The sequence below is a fragment of the Bufo gargarizans genome, chromosome 5, assembly GCF_014858855.1.
Source record: "Bufo gargarizans isolate SCDJY-AF-19 chromosome 5, ASM1485885v1, whole genome shotgun sequence".
NCBI classification, from domain to species: Eukaryota; Metazoa; Chordata; class Amphibia; order Anura; family Bufonidae; genus Bufo; species Bufo gargarizans.
Genome location: NC_058084.1, coordinates 79,714,456 through 79,737,046, shown reverse-complemented (window position 1 = coordinate 79,737,046; position 22,591 = coordinate 79,714,456). Strand labels below are relative to the sequence as shown.

Below are 22,591 nucleotides of genomic sequence, written 5' to 3'. Positions count from 1 at the left end.
GGAAGGCTGTCACTGACAGCAGGGGCGGATTGGGAACTTAAAGTGGCCCTGGAAAAAAACTAAATGTGGCCCCAGATATCACAGTGCAGTCCAAAATACTGCCTAAATGCTGAGAGCATCAGATATTTTTGTACCTGGCTTTTGGCCAAGAGAAGGGTTTAGGTGGCCCTTTGGGCATCGGCCCACCGGGAAATTTCCCTGTAGGGTCTATGGCCAGTTTGTCCCTAGAATTAGTATTATCAACAAAACTATATGTCAATCTGCTCAGCTCCTGCTGCTCTATAACCTGCTGCCTGCAGATTGGACTGCATTTTCATGGTGACAGGTTCTCTTTAAAGAGGTTCTCTGATTTCAGGAAACAACTGAACAAATCATACGATCCACCTGCAATAAAGAATAGATCGTTACTTAGCTGACAACTCCCATTCTCACGACAGGGTTCTGTTTACCTTGGCTGCAGAGGTGACATCATGTCAACATGTGACCACTGCAGCCAATCACTGGCCTCAGCAGTGCACCAAAGAGGTCATTGATTGGCCGCAATGGTCACATGTTGTTGACATGATGTCACTGCTGCAGCCGGAACTGTGGCATCTATAGGAGCTGTGATTCCAGATAAAAAGAGAGCGGCCTGTCCTGACCCCAGCGGCAGAGCTGGTGGAGACCCTATGATCCCAATATCACCGGGTCCAGTGAGGAAGCAGCATTGCCTCTTCTTCTGTTTCCTACATAAAACTCATTTAATGCTATGTAGGCTGAAAAAGAGGAAGGGAAATCTGTTATAAACATCTTCTCCTAGGGATCCCCGGCTGTCTTGGAAAGCTGGAGACCCAACCTGCTCTTGCTAGACTGCAGGAGCTTTAAACATACTTGCCAACATGCTAAAGTTGTGGGAGAATCCAAAGTCTGGCACGCAATGCATGATGCCAAATGTTCTACATGTGTGGACACGCCCCTTTTCAGGCCTCACCCCCTTTTGTATGGTGCCCCACACACTTAAAGGGAGTCTGTCCTCTGGATTTTAGCTACAGAGCTTTTCACATCATCACATCAGTCTCCTCGATTTAGTTTAAAATATACTAGTCTTACCCCCATCTGTCTTGTCATTTAGGCTAAAATTCGCTTTTATTCATATGCAAATTACCTCTGTAAGGAGCCCAAGGCGCTGTCCCTCTGGGCGTTGGAGCCCAGCCCCGCCCATTATCTCGGAGCCCAGCCCCGCCCATTATCTCGGAGCCCAGCACCGCCCGCTGTTAATTATTCACTCCTTTCCTCGCTGATTTTTTTTTTCTAGTGCGCCATAATCTCGCACATGCTCCCTGGATCCATTCTTCCTGGCAGCAGCCTCACCGAACCAAGCGCGCATGCACCAGCTGTCTGCGCACTTCGCGAAGAATCCCTTTAATGCACTCTGGCCAGTGGGGTTGCATCTAATGATGCTAAATCCTGGCACTACAAGCAGTTAAAATACATGGAGTGCTGCTTTCCAGGAGATATCTCTCCTCTCTCTAGTAGTCTCCCAGAAATTCCTGGAGAGTCAGCAAATATGGTGTAAAGCCTAGGGCCACACACTAAAAGTACAGCGCAGGGCCCTAAACGGGGGTTGTCTCATCATAGTTTCCCTGTTTGTCTGGCTCCAGAAACCCCTTGCTCAATGGTGGCTGTGACGTTTCCCCTTTAGGTGCATAGATAGATAGATAGATAGATAGATAGATAGATAGATAGTAGATGATAGATATCAGATAGTAGATAGATAATAGATACATAGATAGATTAATAGATAGATAGTAGATAATAGATAGTAGATAGATAATAGATACAAAGATAGATTAATAGATAGATAGTAGAAAATAGATAGTAGATAGATAGATAATAGATAGTAGATAGATCAGTATAAACACAGAGTAAATAAAAACATATTTGACGGCAAGAACTAGGTTTTACCGTTTTTACTTTCAGGGCATCAAGCGCAGCTTTTACTGTAGTGAAGAAATGTTCGTGTTTTGAGCCGCAGAACTTTAGGGCCTTGACTAGTGACGCTGAAATAATAAAACAGAAACCATTGAGCATTGTATAGGAGTAGAGATGAGTCACTTCCCCACATGATGGACCTGACTCACCGCTGCAGCCTGAGAATAATACAGCCGTGTCATATTCTCTTAGATCCTGGGACATCTGACAACACATAGAAAAACTGATATAGACAATGAGATAAAATATCTTCTTCAAGGCAATCTATTACTTTAATCGTGCGTTCATCTATGTGCAGAGGGGGCTAAGTCCGTATGCCCCTTGTTGATGAGGATATCCAGACGCTGCCCTGCAGTGACAGGGATTCATTCACACACAGAGGTTAAACCACCCTGTTTTAGGTCTTAATATGTATTTAAAGGCAGTGTGCCCGATTGGCATTACCATGGTTTTCAGAGCAGAAATCTACAGCATTCATGGTTTAACAATGAGATACCAAGGTACATTTTGGTGTGCGAACACCTTTACCCATCTTTACCCAACAAAAGAGGCTGTGTGGGGCCCGATATTAATTAGGCCATTTGCCAACTTCATGATTGAGATATTTACCGGTATGGGGATCCTGGCGGTTTTTGGTCTCCTCATATGTGACATAGGCATAAAAGGCTCATCTGAACGCTGCACATCTTGAACTTTTGAGATCTAACTTCAGTAATTATATGGATATGAGGGTATAATATGATGCTGTTTTATGTAAATGTCCATCACACTATCCTAGAGGACACTGGGAATGCACTGGTGTGGCCTTGTGGCAACTTGGCTGCACCCAGGTTGCTTCATAAATGTTATAGTTCACCTGTATTTAGAAATGTTTTAACAAAATCCATGTTGCAAGATTGATTACATGTGGATCACGGGAGCCATGGCTGAGAGCCACACACAGACCGCAATAAGGCTATGGATATGCACAGACGTGGGGTATCTGCAGAGTATGATTTATTATGTCAAGGTTGCACTGTATACCAGCAGGTGAGGTATGGTTGGCATTAGGAATGGGGCTAACCGCTCCATTCCTCCCCTCTTGGCTAAGACTGTGAGGAATGAGGAAGAACGTTCTATTGCTCCTGCTACAAGGGCCTTATGGAACAGAGAAACTCATCTGTCAGATCGCTACTGCAGAGAAACTTGAAAGACAAAACTACAGATATTCTGCAAAGCTACAGCAATACAGCCACAGCTATGTAGACTTTGCTGCAGATGAGGGGCTATGGATCAGACACCCATCAACTTAGATCACATCCAAGCCAACTTAAAAAAAAAATGCATTATACAGCCACAAGTGCAAGCTTACAGCTGTGAGCCAGAAGTTCAGGAGAGAGACATCAGCAAGACAGCATACTGTACCAGAGGTGCCATTATCTGCCACTCTGCCAGTCACCATACCTCATCATCTGGGAAGAGAAACTGCACTGTGTATAGACAACTTCTGGATGTACTACAACTGCTTTCTTGCACTAAGTAAAGAGCGACCTTTATTCTTCTACTTCTGGCCTGATTCATTATAAAACCTTTTCATTGCACCAATCCCCAGGAAGTAACGGCCTGAGGGAGTACACCATCACACATCATTTAATCAGGGCCACTACCACTCCCATCCTCTGCACCCTCACTGCAGCTACAGGACACGAAGAGCGCAATGGTGCATTGTTACATAACATCTAATGATGTCAGTGGTTTAGTATTGCAACCCCCGACCCAGAACATTATTCCTGTTGGATTCTTGGTCACAGATTGCAAGTCGCACAGAAAACACTACCATCACAGACTGCAATGCAAATCACGTACGACTGTTACTCACCTGTGACCCATCTGCAATTAGACTGTAGTTTTACAGCCAAATTGCAGCTGTAAAATAGTTGTACAATGGCAAGTCTTAGACAAGTTGTACAAATATTTTTGGTTATGAGACATGCTTTCCCGTGACACGTGTCACTGTGTAAGTCTAGCCACTTTATGTGTGACAGGAGGAGGTACTGGGGGTCATTAGAAGCACACCAGAGAGTACAGGGAATGTACTGCTGCCAGACATCCCAAGAAAATAAGCAGTGAATTCACTTGAGGCAGTAATTGTACCGCTCTCTGGTTTTTCTGCTCCATTACAGATGACACAATGGCTTCTAGTTTCACCTCTTTCTTCCCTTTGTTAAAGATGAATATTCCTTAAATAACCAGAAATTGCCACGTCCGAGGAATGTTTATTTCATACAAAGTCTGATCATGTGACTCGCTCTAGCACAAAACAAAAGTTAATGATTTCTATGAATACCTGGGTGAGGGTAGTCACTCCTGTGTAGTCCAGAAATGGGACCCCACTGCAGTCCAAGATCAAGGTGGTGTTGAAACTTCCATTGTGCTGAAATTGTCCTGAAAGAAAAAGGATCATTTGTATCCAATGCCTCTTAAAAGCAATCAGTCATCGGTTCTATGGTGTCCTAACTAAGGGCAGCATGAACTAGTTCAGATCCCCTTAGCAAAATGCTAACCCCTTTAACCCCTTCCAGACAAGGACAGTTTTCACCTTCCTGACACAGCCTTTTCCAAATCTTACAAGTCACTCTATGTGGTAATAACTTTGGAATGTTCTTACTTATCCAATTGTTTTTGTGACACAGTGTACTTCAGGTCAGTGGTAAATGTGGGTTGATATGTGTTTACTTTATTTATTTTTAAAAAGTAAAAAATGTACAGAAAATTTGGAAAATTAGCAATTTTGTAAATTTGAATTTCTTTGCGTTTAGGATACCTCATAAAATAGCTATTAACATTCTATATATGTTGGAATCATTTTGTAAATGCCATTTTATTTTATTTTTTATTATTATTAGAATCGTTTTTAGAAGAAGACTAACCAATTTTTCTAATTTTCAAGAAAATTTGTTGAATTGGCTTTGAGAGAGTTACATAATAGAAACCGTCCATAAATGACCCCAATTAGAAACTACATCCCAAAAAGTATTCAAAACCAAACTTTGAAACTTTGTTAACCTTTTATGTGTTCCACATAAATTAATGAAGTATAGAAATGAAGTTTAAACATAATTTTTTTTTGTTGCAGATTTACCATTTTGATTCCGCAGTTTATAGAACTATCCCATACATGGCTCTAGTGTGCTAATTGACAAAAACCCAATCCTCAGAAATGAAGGGGCACCTTATGGATTTTTGGGCCTTGACTTTATTTGGATGTTTTTCAGGAATCTTGACCCTCAAGAAATTGATCTTGGGGTGAAGTGAGAGTTTTGACCAAATAGGTGTTTTATAGAATTAGTTAGAATTGGGCCTTGAAAATGCACAATTATATTTTTTCCAATAAAACATTGCTTTAGCTCCAAATTTCTCACTTTCACAAGAGTTTTAGTAGCAAAATCACCCCATAATTTGTTATGCATTTTCTCCTGAATACGGAGACACCCCATATATGGCTGCAAACTGCTGTATGAGTACACAGCAGAGCTCAGAAGGGAAGAAGCACCATTAGATTTTTTGGAGGGCAGATTTTGCTGGAGTGGTTTTCAAGGGCATGTTACATTTGCAGAGACCCTGAGCAGTGACGGATAAGGATGAGCGAACAGGTTCGTGGCTCGGGTGGTGGAGGAATTCTGTTATGGATTCAGTTGTGATCCATCATAATAGAAGTCGATGGTCAAACATAACAGACCCGTCTGGTCTCCATTATCAAGGACTGAAAACAAAGTCCTGCATAACGAAAGCCAGACAGATCCGTTATGCTTGGCCATGGACTTCTATTATAACGGATCAAAACGGAATACCTCTTAAAGGCTTCCGTTTTGCATTCTGTCTACAAATTCCATTATATTTCGTTATAACAGAATCTATAACGAAATTCCTCCACCACCGGAATCCCAAACTCGGACCTGTAAATTTCGCTCATCCCTAGTGATGGATTATAATAGGGTGGTTTTGGGCAGCCGCCCAGGACCCAAGATACTTGGAGGTCCATGAAAGATTTCAACACTGATATCTCTATATTTCTTACACTGGGGGAGAATAAAGCTAGAGCATATCAGCAGTGGTAACAAGGCAGTGCCATAGAGACAATGTAGGGAGTGTGGTAAGAAGCTACTTTTTAAATAACAGCATGCAATATCAATCAGCTTCTTCTAAGGGTATTGCCATATATTAAATGAGGCATGAACTCGCAGGACAGGGATGTAATATTACTTTGGTGCAGTCTCATCTGGAGCATGCAGTATAATTCTAGACACCAGTCCATAGAAGGGATGCTCTGGAGCTGGAAAAAGTACAAAGGAGAGCAACTAAACTGATAAGGGGCATGGAGGGTCTTAATTATGAGGATAAAGGACAAAATAATAAAATTTCTTTAGTCTTGAGAAGAGGCGTGTAAGGGGGAACATGATTAACCCATACAAATATGGTATATAAAAGCTGCTCCATACAAAACCTCAAAAGACAAGGGACAGAAAAAGTTCAGTCTCCAGAGGTAACAAGGCTTCTTCACCATAAGAACTGAAAATCTTTGGAATAGTCAATATGACAGGAGGTGATCACAGCAAGAACAGTGGACATTTTTATTTACTAGGACCAATTGCAGCTCTGGTCTCATCTGTGCTGGTGGTGAATGGTATGATTAGCTGCCAGCTCGTGACTCTTTGAAAATAGTGAGATGTGGGGCCTGAGTGCTTGACAAAGACTGATGTAAGGAATGAAGTTCTGGTCCAAGCATTCGTTCATACTTGCCTGTAGGTATATTCACTTAAAAGGTGTATGCACCACGGACACATAAGTGCCATTCACATGTGGTCTGATAACAGTGTGCTAGATGTCAGATATCTCTATGGCACTGTGCCAGCTTAATATGCCATAAGTGCCAGGCAGATAACCCCTTATATTTACCAACAAAATATGGTCCCATCAGTTCCTTACCTGCAGTTTTCCCAATAAATGCCAGCCACAGACATCTCCATAGCAGTGTTACTTTCACAGATACCCCAACTCCTCCCTAAAAGCACCAACTACAGATGCCCTCATTCAGCAAGTGGCAATTAAACATCATCCCAACACGGCCACAGCTCCCAATGGTGGAAGCATACTGATAATTGTTTTCATAGCAACAGAATAGTGCAGGGACCAAGTGCAGTGCTGCGGGCACCCCCTAAACGTTTCAGCATCGGATCCTCTTCCTCCTTTGCACAAATAGCCCCAGAAGAAGGAGGAAGAAGGCTTAATTAAATGCTTATGGCGGTGGCTCTTCCTCTGTTCACCAATTCATCCGTGAAGAAAGGCCTAGAGACCAGGGTTTGAGGCTGCTTAACTTTGCAGGCAGCAGGTAAAGCTTATAGCTGTCAGTCTCTGTATTTCTATGGATGGTACTATAGGATGGGGGGCTGTGGCTGGTGGTCCTACTGTATGACTATAGGCATGGCGTGGTAAGGCAGTGGTGAAGAAAAGGGGGCCCAACTTTGGAGAATGGCCCAGGCTCTATGTTATACTTAATCTGCCCGTGTATGGTACTATTTTCTATTCACCACATGGTGGTAATATAATTGATCACTCTATGGTAATATTCTCTAGTCACTACATGGTGGTATTATTAGTGCTAACAGTGGTCAATGTATGGCAATTTTCTCCAGCCACTACATGGTTTTGTTACATCAGTGATAATAGTAGTGGCCACTCTTTGGCACTACTTTTATTAGGTATTATAAGGTTGAATGCACACGTTTAGGATTTATGTGCGGACAATCTGCACTGAAATCTGCAGGGGTTCGCAAGGAAATCTGCATCAATTAGTGCGGATTTACATGCGGATTTGGTGCGGATTTTCCACGTGCAAATTTTACTCTCCCCATTGAAGTGAATGGAGAAAATCCAGTCAGGAAAAATAAAATAAATTGACATGCTGCATATTTTAAAATCCGCACCGTAGGTCAAAATCCACATGGAAAAAATCTGCATCGTGTGCATGAGAATTTTGAATTCTCATAGAATACAATATACATGACCTACGGTACAGATTTTCCGCACGCAAATCCGCACTCAATCCTGATCGTGTGCATTTACCCTTAGTGGACGTAGTGGTCACTGCACGATCATATTCTCTGTGATATTCTCTAGTCACTAGATGGTGGTATTAATAGTGATATTTGAGGCCACTGTATGGTACTATTTTCCAGTGACCAGATGGTGGTATTATTAGTACTATTAGTCGTCACTGTACAGTAATATTCTCACGGTGGTACTATTAGTGGGTACTGTGTGGAAATATTCTCCAGTCTCTACATGGTGGTACTATCAGTGATATTAGTGGCCACCCTATGGTAATATTCTCTAGTCACCACATGGTGGTATTATTACTGGCAATATTCTCCAGCCACTACACGGTGGTAATGTTAGCGGTACTAATGGTCAATGTACAGTAATATCCTCCAGTCACCACATGGTGGTGTTATCAGTGATATAAGTGGTCACTCTATGGCACTATTTTCCAGTGACCACATGGTGGTATTATAAGTAGTATACTGTACTGTATAACACTTGTGGTAAGGTGCAGGGTATCGTAATAGATGGCAGATACGTGTCACCGAGGTTCCTGTGTGTTAACAGCAGAAGCTTTGACACCTTTAATACTTAGTGTGGCTGCAAAGCCAATCCGGGCCGGCTCTTACTGGGAGTAGGTAAAGAGTTGGGCGGGTGCCTACTCCCCACCTTCCAGGACCAGGTTTTGGAGCTGGAATTTAAATTCCCAGGTAGCAACCTCAGCTGGGAGGAGAAGGAAGGAAAATCACTGTGAGTCTGGGTGGTTTTTGCAGTGTGTGGAGCTGAGGCCTGGACCCCGACACAGGCGTAGAGACCGCCCAGCATCCTGGGGGAAATCTTTATGTGGCTGTGCGATTGGCCAGGACAGGACTCATTCCAGTAAAGAAGCCAGGTGAAGCTCTCTGTAATTTTGTGTGTGAACTAACACCAAGTGACTGTTCTGCTTTTCTGTTTGAGCAAGTGTGAAATAAACGCTCTTTTGCTTCATTACCTGGACTCCATTTGCCTCTATACTGCACCCGCGTCCTTGTCTACAGGAGTAAATGCCCACATACTGTATAACAATATTTTCTTGTCACTACATGATGCTTAGTGAGCACTGTATGGTAATTTTCTCCAGTCACTACATGGTGGTATTATTAGTGGTTTTAATGTTCATTGTATAGTAGTATTATTCAGTCACTATATGGGGTTACTTTGCAGTTACTCTATGGTCACATCATTGGATAATGGTATAGTGGTATAATTTAGCTAAACTGTTACTGTTGTGTGTGAAATTGCCCTTAACGGTTGTAAAAGGCATGTAAGAGTTACCTGGAAAACATCCAAAGGTGCAAACATTTGGGGTCATTTATTAAGACTGGCGTTTTAGAAAATGATAAATAAGACCGGCCATCCGGCCAGCCCCCTTCCCTACCCATACAACGCCCCCTTCCCTACCCATACAACGCTTCCTTCCTCGCACATGCCACACACCCTTTTTAAGACTTGGCATTTATCTAAGAATAAATGACCCCCATTGTCTTCTCTTTATGTGGGTTGCAAAATTGTCATGGCCTATAAACAATAAAGATAGATAAATTATGTAATTTTTTATATTAGCTTTGAATGCAACACATATTACCCCAAATAACTTTAAACTACTGTTAACATAACTAATAACAACCCTGAAGATTAGTGGTCTCCTAAGTAGTCATCATCACATCAAAATGCAGTCTAATCTAATACTGTACAGGTATGTCAGTGCTATACAATGGATTTCTATCATCAGTTCACTGAAAAAAGAAATATTTACTTACCATTGTAAAATCCTTTGGGTGTTGTCATTAGTAAAGCTCCATTTGTATGCTAAAATACATATCAAGTTATTAGATTTTAGACAGATAGACAGACACATAGATAGAAAGATAGACAGATAGACATATAATATACAGCATGTCATTTGAGTAAAGAAAAAGAACAGCAAAAAAGCAGGTTTTCTACAAAACTGTTCCTTCCGACAGACATGCTGCCTCTCAGGAGATAGAGATCATTGTATACTGTTTCTCCTAGGAGAACAGTGAGGGCAACAGCCAGTGTCGGCCTGGCGTTCCTTGTGGCCACCAGAGGAAATTATTTTTGAGGCCCAAACCCTATATTCATTAATAAAGTTTAATAGGTTTTGTTTAAAAATAGTATTGGCAAGTGATTGGCTCCAAATGCAGCTCCAATCAAAATTTTTTTCCTAGATTTTTGGGGCCCACTATGGTCTCAATGCCTGGGCCCACCAGAGGTACTGTGGTGGGCCAGTTAAACACTGGCAACTGCAGTCACCCATAGTTACCAAACTTTAAGAAGTGACTTCAGAAACATAGCAGTGGCTCTGGGGCCCAGCATCTAAAGGGGCCCATCTCCACTCAGAGGTGAAGTGCAGTTAGTAATCCCTATGAATGACGGCAGGGGTGGAAAATGTAATACTGATGCAACATGCTGCCCCCCAGGGCCGATCGTGTCCCAAGGTTTTAGGAATACTGAATGGTGATGAGGCCTTAGTAGTTTTGTTTGTGTGTCACGGTGCTTCTACCTGGATACCATTGCTCCCCAGGGTTAGGCTCCATAGCAATAAAGGGGAGAGTGATAGTTGGTGGCGTAAGAGTCCAGACTCCAGACAATATTTGGTCTTTCTCTGGCTCCAGCAGGTTTTGGGGCAAACTGGCAGGCAAACAGGGATACTTCGCTTTCTGTTTCCTGCTGTGCTAGACTCTGGCTTCGGTCTCATAGCTGGACTCTATGACAGTTCTGGTACCTTTCAGTGGCGTGCCTTTGGCTGTTGACCCCTCGTAAACTCTGTCTGTAAACTGCAAGGAATTGGGTGCTTTGCAAGCTGCTTCCCTTGGGAGACTAACTGCGCCATATCTGTTCTCTTTGGTCTTCAAAGACTCAACTCCTCACCTCCACTATCAACTTTAGACTAGGCTAGACTGACTATAGCTTCCTGCAACCTCTTGGTAGGAAGCAAGACTAGCCCACTTCTGCCCAAAACGGTGAGAATGTAATGGTAGTTCCATTCTATCTAAAGATACTCAGCAAGACACACTGCCACCTGCTGGTGAACCAGGCACAGTGCAGGAAACACAATACATAAGTTACATAGCAATGCTTTTAAAGCACAATATCAAAGGACCTGGAAGCAAATAACATTTTTTGTTAGCCATTAGAAACAGTAGCAGGGTGTAGGAATGGTAGTGTCCGCTCTGGGGTACTACACTGATAGAGCAAGGAGGAAAGTAAACAGGGCACAGAAAAGAGCTCAAAATAATCAATTAGGGTCCAACATTCGGACCCCACATGGTTCTACTGAAGCCTACAGTGGTGGGACTTTAGTTTGGTTCAGTAAAACAACAGCTGGTTATGGTTTTGAAACCTTAATATGGACCATAGTATTTTAAGGCTATTTTAAATGGGTCTGACTAGGTAGAAATTAATATTTAATTCCCAAAATCAAAAAGTCATTGTCACGGCCTGTGTTTGTGCGCTGTGATACTGTTGCCACACATGCTGTTGCCTGCGGCAACGTGTTGTTGTTATTGCATGCGGGGGCAGTGTCACGGCCTATGTTGTGTGTGCCGTGACACGGTTGCCTCACATGCAGTTGTTTCGGCATGTGTGTGCCATTTGCCTTTGTGTTATTTCCTTTTCCTTTCTGGTGAACACAGGGTTAATGTGTGTGCTAGGTGTGGTCGCTTTGGGCTATTTAGCTTCTGCTGGAAGCCTGAAGTTCAGTCTTCCTCCAGCCTTGGTGTGTGCTGGTGGTTTACTGTTCCTGGATTTACCATCTGTCCAGTGAGGGCCATTCTAGTTGTCGTCAAGGTCATCCCGGTGTCTCCTTCCCATCCTACCCTGGGTTATGTTCAGGGTGTATTTATCTCTAGTGTGTTGTTACATGTCTGGTCTGTTGATGTTGTGTCCAGCATGTCTGCTAGACATTTCCCTGTTTTATGTTGTGTCCTCCAGAAGGGGGCTGGTTTCCCAGAGGGGGAACCATTTATCCGTATGCTGCTATGTGTGTTCTGGATTCCCGTGTGTGTGTATGTGCTGTGTCCTTTTGGTGTGTGGACATCAGCACTTGTGCGCGGGTTCCAGACGGTGTGTCTGTGGCAGGTTAGTGTGTTGTGGTTGTCGCCTACCTGCCTATTCCATAGGCTGCATACGGTCTCCTTTCCTTACCGCCTGGCCGGTGGAGACTCCTGTTAATCTGTTTCTTGGAGAAACAGGTTGTCTCTACCCTGCTCCTTGCCCAGGGATTCCTTGATGGTTAGTAGGGCCCCGAAGTTCGTGGGTATGAGTCCTCCTACCATCTGGGTTGGCTCATACTGTTAGGAGTCAGGGTCAGATTTAGAGACGCAGTAGGAGGTGTCCTGCTCCCTTATTTCTCATTCCAGCCTAGCTGTTAACCAATATCAGCCGGTATTGTGCGATGGGGGGTTTTCCCCACTCCCCACCGTGACATGTCATTTTATGACATTCAAGTCCTGCAACCTTTTTCTCCTCTTTGTCTTCATGATTAAAAAAATAAATAAATGCTTATTGGCAATAGTGATGAGCGGCAGGGGTCATATTCGAATTCGCGATATTTCGCGAATATTTTTTAGAATATTCGTCGAAAATTCACGATTTTTTTTCTTGAAAAAAATCGGCAAGGTAATGATTGTGTAATATGCGAATTTTCGGAATTAGAATTTTTGGATTAGAATTTTTATTGCGAATTTTTCAACTTGCAACTATTAGACAAAGAAGATTATAGGCATTTATAGCACTAGATTAGCTAAATTGCTCTATATTCGATTTTTGGAATATTCGCTATATTGCTATAACAGTTTTTTCAAATGATCGTAATATATAGCAATATAGCGAATATTCAAAAAAAAAGAATATAGAGCAATTTAGCTAATATAGTGCCATAATCTTTTTTTTTATAGTTGTAATTTTTTTCCAATCTGAACTTCAGATGAGAAAAAAATTACAACTATTAGACAAAGAAGATTATAGCACTATATTAGCTAAATTGCTCTATATTATTTTTTTTTTTAATATTCGCTATATTGCTATAACTTAGTTTTTTCGAATATTTGTAATATTCTAAAACAAGAATATATAGCAATATAGCGAATATTCGAAAAAAACCGAATATAGAGCAATTTAGCTAATATAGTGCTATAATCTTCTTTGTCTAAAAGTTTAAAATTCGCAATAAAAATTCGAATTCGAAAATGCGAATTACGAAAATTTGCATATTACACAATCATTACCTTGCCGATTTTTTCAAGATTTTTTTTTTTCGAATATGACCCCTGCCGCTCATCACTACTCCTAAAGTCAAGTATATTGCAGCCTTCTTATTGGCCCACAAGCTAGAAGCAGGAAGGGATCATGTGTACTGATTAAAAAAAAAAAATAATCGGAAAAAAATCGGGAAAAAACTAATATTCGAAATTACGAATATATATAACTATTCGAAATATTCGCGAATTTTCAAAGTACCTATATTCGCGATAAAAATTCGAAATTCGAATATTCGTGATCAACACTAAGCAATACATAAAGCCACACGTGACCTCAATAATACTATTCCTATATATAGGCAATGGTGGAAAAAGCTGCATCAATATGAAACCCACCATTTCCCAATGTCAGTCAACAAACAACATCATCTAGATTTCTTCTTGAAAAGGAAATCTTATCAATGCTTGTTTGCTTTACTATATATGTACCAATACCATTTACAGTAACTTTTCATCTTTTTTCTCATTACTGGTTTTAGTTACTTGAAGTTTACTCTACCCTTCAAGGTGCAGCGAGCCCTAAGTTGCCGGAGCAGAGGATGTGAGTGGTAATGGCTCTGATGAGATGATGTGTCATGGTGTACTCCCTCAGGACGTTACTCCCTGGGAATCGGTGCCGTGAAAAGATGATATAATAAATTAGGCCAGTAGAATAAAAGTCTCACCTTACTTAGTGTAAGATAGGAGTACATCCAGCAGTAGTTGTATAGAGTGCCATTTCCTTTCCCGGATGATGAGGTATGGTGGCTAGCAAAGTAGCTGATAATAACACCTCTGGTATGCTATATTGCTTATGTCTCTCTCCCGAACTTCTTGCTAACAGCTGAAAGCTGGCAATTGTGGCTGTAGGTGTCCATTGTGAAATACAGTCTTTTATGAGTTGGTCTGGCCTGGATGGGATATAGGTGATGGGTGTAATGGTGTCTGAGCCATAGTCCCTCATATGCAGTAGGGATTGTATGTACAACTGTAATTGCTGGTCACACTACTGGCAGTAAATGCTGTAGCTTTAAATATATATATCTGATAAATATCTCCCATAGTATCTTTAAATTATGCTTGAAGACTTGAGTTCAGAAACACTGCTCCAGAAGCAGGAACAGGAGCAACCATGATTGACTTTTGATAATAATACATTCACTCACCATACAGGAATCTCTTCTTGTTACAAATTTACGGTTCATCTCCAAGACGTCCTTGTGGAATCTCTTGGCATTGAGAAAGACGAGTGGTGCCCCAACAGAGATAACTTTTACCTCCTGGAAGAATGATAGAAGAAATGAAAAATGAAGGCCGAGTTCACATCTGCATTGTGAACTCTGGCACTCTGTTCCGGTCCCTGTATCCAGCATATACTGTATGCTGGAAAGCGGCCGGATCACCTCCGGATCCCATTGATGTGAATGCGGATCTGGCAATGCACAGTGGACTCTGGCAGTCTGTTCCTCTGCCGGATACACAGATAGTTCTGGAAGAAAGACTAAGGGCCCATTCACACAACCAAATTTATGGGTCCGCATCCGTTCTGCAATTTTGCAGAACAGATGCAGGCCCATTTATTTCAAAAGGGTCCGGAAAAGATGCGGCTCCGCAAAAAAGATAGAACATGTCCTATTCTTGTCAACAATTGTGGACAAGAATAGTAATTTCTTCCACAGGACGTTCCACATTTTGCGGAACGTACATGGACATGTATCTGTGTTTTTTGGATCCAGCAATTTGCAGACCGCAAAACACATACGGCCGTCTGAATGGGCTCTGAGGCTGGGGCTTCATGGAGACAAGTGTTGCACAACATTAAGATTGTGTTGTCGCATTGCAGCACCACATCTAATGATTGTCAATGAGGTTGCAATACAGCACACAACATGCCACAATTGCAACGCGACAGTCGCAAAGAATATATTTTTGGATTTTTGGTTGCGAATTTCATGCCAATTTCCCATCATCTACCACAAATTCATGTGACTTGCCTGTGACTTTCTGCAACTTGGCTGTGTTTTTTAAGCCAAATTAAAGCTTTCAAATAGTCGCACAACAGTAAGTTGCAGACCAGTCACACAAATGTTTTTGGTCTTGCAACTTGCTATTGGGTAACACATGTCGTCAAGTAGCCCTGGCCTAAATCACATATCAAGAGGATTAGCACCGCCATGCTTTTGGATACGTACTCTGTTTACTACATGAGCACCAAGAAACCCAGCTAGTTAACTACTACTAGCAAGCAAAGTTAGGATGAGATGCCACTTTATCCTCCCCATTCCCAAAAAGGACGGTGCATCCTTATGGTTCTTCTATGGTGGGAATCAGAGCTCTGCACCTGGTGCAGTTGGGGCTAACCGACAGCTATTTATAGCATAATCTTGTGAATCACTCCAAAAATTTGCATTCATTTTAAGTATTTGTCCAAAGAGTCAAAACTCAGAAAAAAAAAATATCCTGTTGGCGAACTGCACAAACTTCTGCTGGGGAAATGAATGGACGACCCTGTGATACCAGGTCCTTCAGTTTCTGTCATATTTCCATCTGTCCATTCGGTTTATAATGAAGTCCCTGTATGAGTGGGGCCAGGGGTCCTAATTTGCCCACCAGTTTGTTTGTTCTCAGAGTGAGTTTGTTCTCTCCATGTTTTTAGGGGACTTCTCTCATTCTATAGAGACATTGGTAAATGTTTGCCTATCATTGTATATAAAATGAAATGTTTCCTCGTATGTGATAAAGAATTATTCACTTGCATCTTAAATGATAGCTGAATATGATAACTTAATCATACACTGTATTCTAAACAATGTTACCCTTACATCCCACTGTTAGGCGCAGTAAATATAAAAAATTGTATGGGCCTGAATATTGATTATATATCTATAGGATGTGCCATATGCAACAGGCTTGTCCCAAGAAGTCGACCTAAAATGCACAAAACTTATGCAATATATGTGACCCCAAATGAGTGTTTGCCATGGCAGATCAGGGGAAAAATTTCAGAATTCCCCATAATTGAATATTCAAATGCTAGTAAAGTATGGTCAAACCACTGAGTCTCCCTACCCATAAACTGAAAGAATGTAGGGATCATGGTGATTGCTAAGGTGTCACACTGTTCCATGTGCCGTATCCAATATTGTAGCTTAGCCCATTCACTTAATGGGGTTGTGTCACCTCACATATTGGTGGCATATCGCTAGAATATGCCATCAATTTTAGATAGGTGTGGGTTCCACCTGTAGGACCCGCACCTATCTCTAGAACGGGGCCCCCAAAGTGAACAAGAGCGCACAATGCATGCATGACGTGCTCTCCATTCACTTCTATGGGAGTTCTAAAAACAGCTGAGCAAGTGTGCTCGGCTATTTTCAGAAGTCCCATAGAAATGAATGGAGAGGGCACCAGTCAAGTGCAGCCACCAATCCTTTCACTTCTATGGGACTGCGGGTAATAGTCCATCTATTTTTGGAACTCCCATGAAAATGCATGAAGGGCGGACATGCATGAGTGGTGTGCTCTTGTTTACTTTGAGGCTTCATTCTAGAGAGAGCTGCAGGTCCCAGAGGTAGGACCTGTACCTATTTCAGTTTGGTGGCATATCCTAGCGATATGGCACCAAAGTCTGAGGTTTGACAACCCCTCTAGATATGTTGGGTTGCAGGACACAGACCCAGTGTATGGGGAAATGTGGTCAAGTGTGGCCAAAATTCTAAAACCCCTTCATTTTCATGATCAGCGGGGTCTCAGCAGTTTGATCCTAAAGATCTGCAACTGATCTTTAGCCCCATGCAAGACACCTAACTATAGTTTTGAGCATGATTTATCAAATCCTTACCGAATGCTTGTCTTCAGTCTCCGTGCTATATTCTTCATGCATATTTACTACACGCAGTATCTTTGCTCTGTTGGGTTAAAGAGATGTTTTACTAATTCATAGGCCAGTTATCTTGTGATCCAGACCAGATATAAATGAAAATGGGCCATTCATTGTGCACTAAATATTTGGAAAACATTTTTAAGATCTTATTACTAGACTGAGATATGATAGTTTGACATTACAGGACTCACACGTAAGGATAGGCCCAAACGGTGCAACTGATTTTTCATGTGGCCATGGGCTGTAGCCACACTGTTTGGTCTTACCCTAAATTGCACTACTGCTTACAGACGTACAGTTGTCAGAGACCTTGTGGGGAATTTATCCCTCCCCGCACTCCAGAAGGTGGGTGTTTTGCAGCTTTTCAGACTTATTTGTGACAGCTTGCATTTTTACAAACTCACTCCAGTTTTGAAAAGTTGGTGGGAAAGTGGATGTACATTATCCTGTTAAGCCAATTTAAAGGGGTTGTGTCATCTGAGACATTGGTGCTATGTCGCAATGTCTACAATAGGGCCCCCAAAGTTAATGAGAGGGCACTTGGCATGCACAGCAGCATTCACTCCATTCTCTTCTTTGACAATTCAGAAAATAACTGAATGATCGTGCTCAGCTGATTTTCGGAAGTCCCATAGAAGTGAATGGAGAGCGCACTGCACATGCACGGCCACCTCTCCATGCACCTCTAGGGGACCGCCAGAAATAGCAATGCCAGCACTAGGCATAAGATCTCCCATAAAAGTAAATGGAGGTTGACCGTGCTTGCGTGGTTCATTCTTTTTCTCTTTGGGGGTCCCATTCCAGAGACTGATGCTGGTGCTAGTGGTGGGACCCGCACTTATCTGACATTGGTGGCATATCCTAGCAATATGTCATCAATGTCTCAGATGAGACAATCCCTTTAAGCCAGATTAATGAACTGTGACTTTTTATAAAGTTGGAAAATTCTTGCACTCTTACCCCAGTAAGGGCCAGTTTGACACAAGCATATTCATCCTGGGAAACTCACTCCATGTGAAAGCAGTATTTCATGGACTGATCACTGCTCCTCTAAAGTGAACTTGCAGCATAGTAATGATTTATGTTGCTGTCAATTCCCATTTAACCGGGGGTCTACATAATTCAGGTTACGGCATTATGTGACTACAGTTCAGTAGACTCGTTGTGAGATGGGAATTCACAGCATCATAAATCATTATGTTAAAGTGAGTTCACTTCAGAGGAGCAGTGTTCAGTCCATGAAATACTGCTTTCACACAGAGTGAGTTTCCCAGGCTGAATACGCTTGTGTGAAACTGGCCTAAAGAGAACAGAACTGCTAGACTTAAAAATGCACCAAATTTATCAAACGCTGTGTAACATTCCATAACTTTGGCCCAAATTACAACAAGGCAGACTCCTGCAAAACTGACTTTAAAAAATCCTGTCATGATAAATCATCGCCCTTATGCGGATTAAAGCATCTAAATCCTACTTGGGTTGAATAGAGATGAACAAAACAATTCTAGGCAAGTCAAATTAATTATGAATGTTCCACAAAAATTTGGATTGTTGCAAATCCCAAAAAAATTGTGGTTCATATTAGACAAATCACTAAAAATGGCAGCCACCATTTTACAGGTCAGAAGACAAAGAAGAAGGCATCTGCCACCAAAAAAGGATTATTCTGTGTTTATAATGCGGAAAAAGAGCGGAAAAGAGAGAAAATCCAGAGGCTGCTACTACAGCATCTCAGCTCTGTACACAAAAAAAGGTTCCATATTTTTTTTTATAAAGACCAATTGAAAAAAAAAAGATTAGTAATAATAATTAAGAAAATGACCCCCAAAGATGTACATAGCCTTTAACCCTTCCTACCGCGGGCCAGTTTTCACCCTCCTGCCCAGGCCATTTTTTGCAAATCTGACATGTGTCACTTTATGTGGTAATAACTTTGGAACACTTTTACTTATCCAAGCCATTCTGAGAATGTTTTCTTGTGACACATTGTACTTCATGACAGTCATAAATTTGAGTCAATATATTTCACCTTTATTTATGAAAAATCCCAAATTTACCAAAAAGTTTTAAAAATTAGCAATTTTCTAAATTTCTATTTCTCTGCTTTTAAAACAGAAAGTGATACCTCATAAAATACAGTATTTTTTTTAATTAAGTAAGATTTATTACTTACCATTTCCTATATGTATACTTTATGTTACCATCATTTTGTAAATGTCATATTATTTTTTTAGGACGTTAGAAGGCTTAGAATTTTAGAAGCAATTCTTAAACATTTTAAGAAAATTTCCAAAACCCACTTTTTAAGGACCAGTTCAGGTCTGAAGTCACTTTGTTGGGGCTTACATAGTAGAAACCCCCCATAAATGACCCCATTGTAGAAACTACACCCCTCAAGTTATTCAAAACTGATTTTACAAACTTTGTTAACCCTTTAGGTATTACACGAGAATTAAAGGAAAATGGAGGCGAAATTTCTAAATTTCACTTTTTTGGCAGATTTTCCATTTTAATCCATAATTTCTTTAACACATCAAGAGTTAACAGACAAACAAAACTCAATATTTATTATACTGATACTGTGGTTTACATAAACACCCCATATGTGGTCGTAAACTGATGTAAGGGCACATGGTAAGGCGCAAAAAGAAAGGAGCGCCGTATGGTTTTTGCAAGGCAGATTTTGCTGAACTGGTTTTTAGACATCATGTCCCATTTGAAACCTCCCTGATGCACCCCTGCAGTAAAAACTTCCAAAAAGTGACACCATTTTGGAAACTACGGGATAAGGTGACAGTTTTATTGGTATTATTTCGGGGTACATATGATTTTTAATCACTCTATATTACGTTGTTTGTGAGGCAAAGTAATCAAAAAATGGCTGTTCCGGCACAGTTTTCATTTTTGTTTTTTTACAATGTTCATCTGCTTGGTTAGAACATCTGCTATTTTTATAGAGCATGCTCTTACGGATGTGATTATACCAAATATGTCTATTTTCTATGTTTCTTGCAGTTTTACATAATAAAGATTTTTTTTCTGAACGCCAATTTTTTATTATTTTTCTGCCGATCGTCTAGTGCAGGGGCTCCTTTTTTTGCAGGAAGAGATTACGTTATTATTGGTACCATTTTTGGGTACATATAATTTTTTGATCATTCATTATTACACTTTATGGGGCAAGGTGACCAAAAAATTTGTTGTTTTGGCACAGTTTGTATTTATTTATTTTTACAGCGTTCACCTGAGGGATTAGGTCATGTGATATTTTTATAGAGCAGGTCATTACAGACGTGGAAATACCTAATATGTATACTTTTTCTTATTTTGTAAAGTTTTACTCAATAATAGCATTTTTTTTAAACAGAAAAATGATGTTTTAGTGTTTTTATAGTCCAAGAGGCAAAGTTTTTTTATTTGTTAGCCAATTGTCTTAGGTAGAATCTCATTTTTTGCGGGATGAGGTGACGGTTTGATTGAAACTATTTTGGGGGGCATACACCTTTTTGATCGCTTGGTGTAATGTTAGGTGACAAAAAAAAGGCTTTTTTTTGGTACTGTTTTCATATTTATTTTTACGGTGTTCATCTGAGGAGTTAGGTCATGTGATATTTTTATAGAGCTGGTTGTTATGGATGCAGCGATACCTAATATGTCAACTTTTTTACATTTATTCACTCAAAAATCATGTTTTAGTGTCTCCATATTCTGAGAGCTATAGTTTTTTAATTTTTTGGGTGATTGTTTTATGTAGGGGCTTGTTTTTTGCGGAATGAGGTGACAGTTATATTGGTACCATTTTGGGGGCATACACCCTTTTGATCGCTTGATGTTGCACTTTTTGTGATGTAAGTTTTTTGTTTGTTTAGCTTTTTTACGGTGTTTATCGGACGGGTTGGATCATGTGATATATTTATCACCAGTGGTTATTGACGAGGTGATAACCAATATGTGTGTTTTTTCTTTTTTTTCTATTTTTTATTATAAAATCAGGGGAGAGGGACGTTTTTTTTCTTTTTTAACTTAAAACTTTTTTTAACTTTATTACTGTCCCACTATTGAACTTCAACTTTGAGGGGGTCTGATCCTCTCTGCAATGCATTACAATACACTGAGTAATACACTAACAGGTTGCCTAGGAGACTCAGGTCCTGATGCCTTGCAAGGCATTGGGCAGCCTCTGCAAGGAATCGGGCTGCCTTCTCACCCATCGGGTCCCCGCCACAGCAGCGCGGGGACCCGATGGGCTCCCTCACCTGCCGTAAATTCTTCCTATGCCGCTGACCACAGCATAGAAGGGGTTAATCCTCCGCCATCAGCTTTTACAGCCATGCCGGCGGATACAGCAGGGGCCCGGCTATCAGGGACTGCCGGGCCCCTGCAGTGATCAGGCGCGCACCACTCCAGTGCCCGCCTGATCACCATGACGTAATAGTACGTCAAAATGTGGCAATTCACCTGCCGCCATGACGTACTATTATGTCATGTGTTGGGAAGGGGTTAAAGGGGTTGTCTCACTACAGCAAATGGCATTTATCATGTAGAGAAAGTTAACACAAGGCACTTACAAATGTATTGTGAATAGTGATGAGCGAATCGAAGCATCAGAATTAGATATCGATCCAAATTTTAGGCAAAATCTAATTCACAAGGAATTCTAATTTCCTTGCTCTTTGTGGTAACAAATTGCTTTTTTCCTAAAAACGTGTTGCAAAGTGAAAGCAAGAAGCCTGGGAACGCAAGATTAGCCATAATTCTGTGCAGCCAGTCAATCCACAAATAGCCAAAAGCCTCATCCCGCCCGGTCTCCATGATTTTACTGTGAGCTCAGTATAGGGACAGACAAGGCAAGTGCTAGGGACAGTGTTTCACAAATCTTTTTATTGTAGAATATTGGATAGGGAGAGTGCAGGGATAGGGCAGGGACAGTGCAGGTTTAGTGTAATCATCCTGTGCATCTTGTTCAACTTTCTGTGCATCAGACTCATTGTCAACAGACAGTTTATTATATACAGTAGGCACATTTATCTAGTTCACCTGCTGCACCATTCATACTTAATCTGTTGTATTATACATAGACTTACTGTGCATTAGAATCAGCATCAACAGGTGGTCTAATATATAGGCATGTTTATCTAGGTCAACTGCTGCGCCATTCAATTCATACCTAATCTGTTCTGATATACATAGACTTACTGTGCATCAAATTCAGCGTCAACAGGCGGTCTTGTAATATATATGCGCATATATCTGGTTTACCTTCTGCGCCATTCATACGTAATCTGTTCTTTTATACATAGACTTACTGTGCATCAGACTCAGAGTCAACAGGCGATCTAATATATAGGCACGTTTATTT

At 41.1% G+C, this 22,591-nt stretch overlaps 1 protein-coding gene across 4 annotated transcripts in view; it reads right to left on the bottom strand.

The window, feature by feature from the left end:
- The window catches only part of SLC26A7 (solute carrier family 26 member 7), an 82,615-nt gene that overhangs the window by 2,544 nt on the left and 57,480 nt on the right, over positions 1-22,591 (bottom strand). The window contains exons 12-18 of one of the 4 annotated variants that reach the window (XM_044294451.1): positions 17,191-17,257; positions 14,516-14,629; positions 9,849-9,897; positions 4,298-4,395; positions 2,121-2,175; positions 1,945-2,039; positions 77-384 (exon numbers count right to left, since the gene is read on the bottom strand). In XM_044294451.1, coding sequence (XP_044150386.1) covers positions 352-384; positions 1,945-2,039; positions 2,121-2,175; positions 4,298-4,395; positions 9,849-9,897; positions 14,516-14,629; positions 17,191-17,257 — 511 coding nt within the window. In that variant the 3' untranslated portion in view covers positions 77-351. Of the gene's footprint in view, positions 1-76; positions 385-1,944; positions 2,176-4,297; positions 4,396-9,848; positions 9,898-14,515; positions 14,630-17,190; positions 17,258-22,591 lie in introns of those variants that run through there. The other 3 variants (XM_044294450.1, XM_044294449.1, XM_044294448.1) reach the window with 3 other exon arrangements.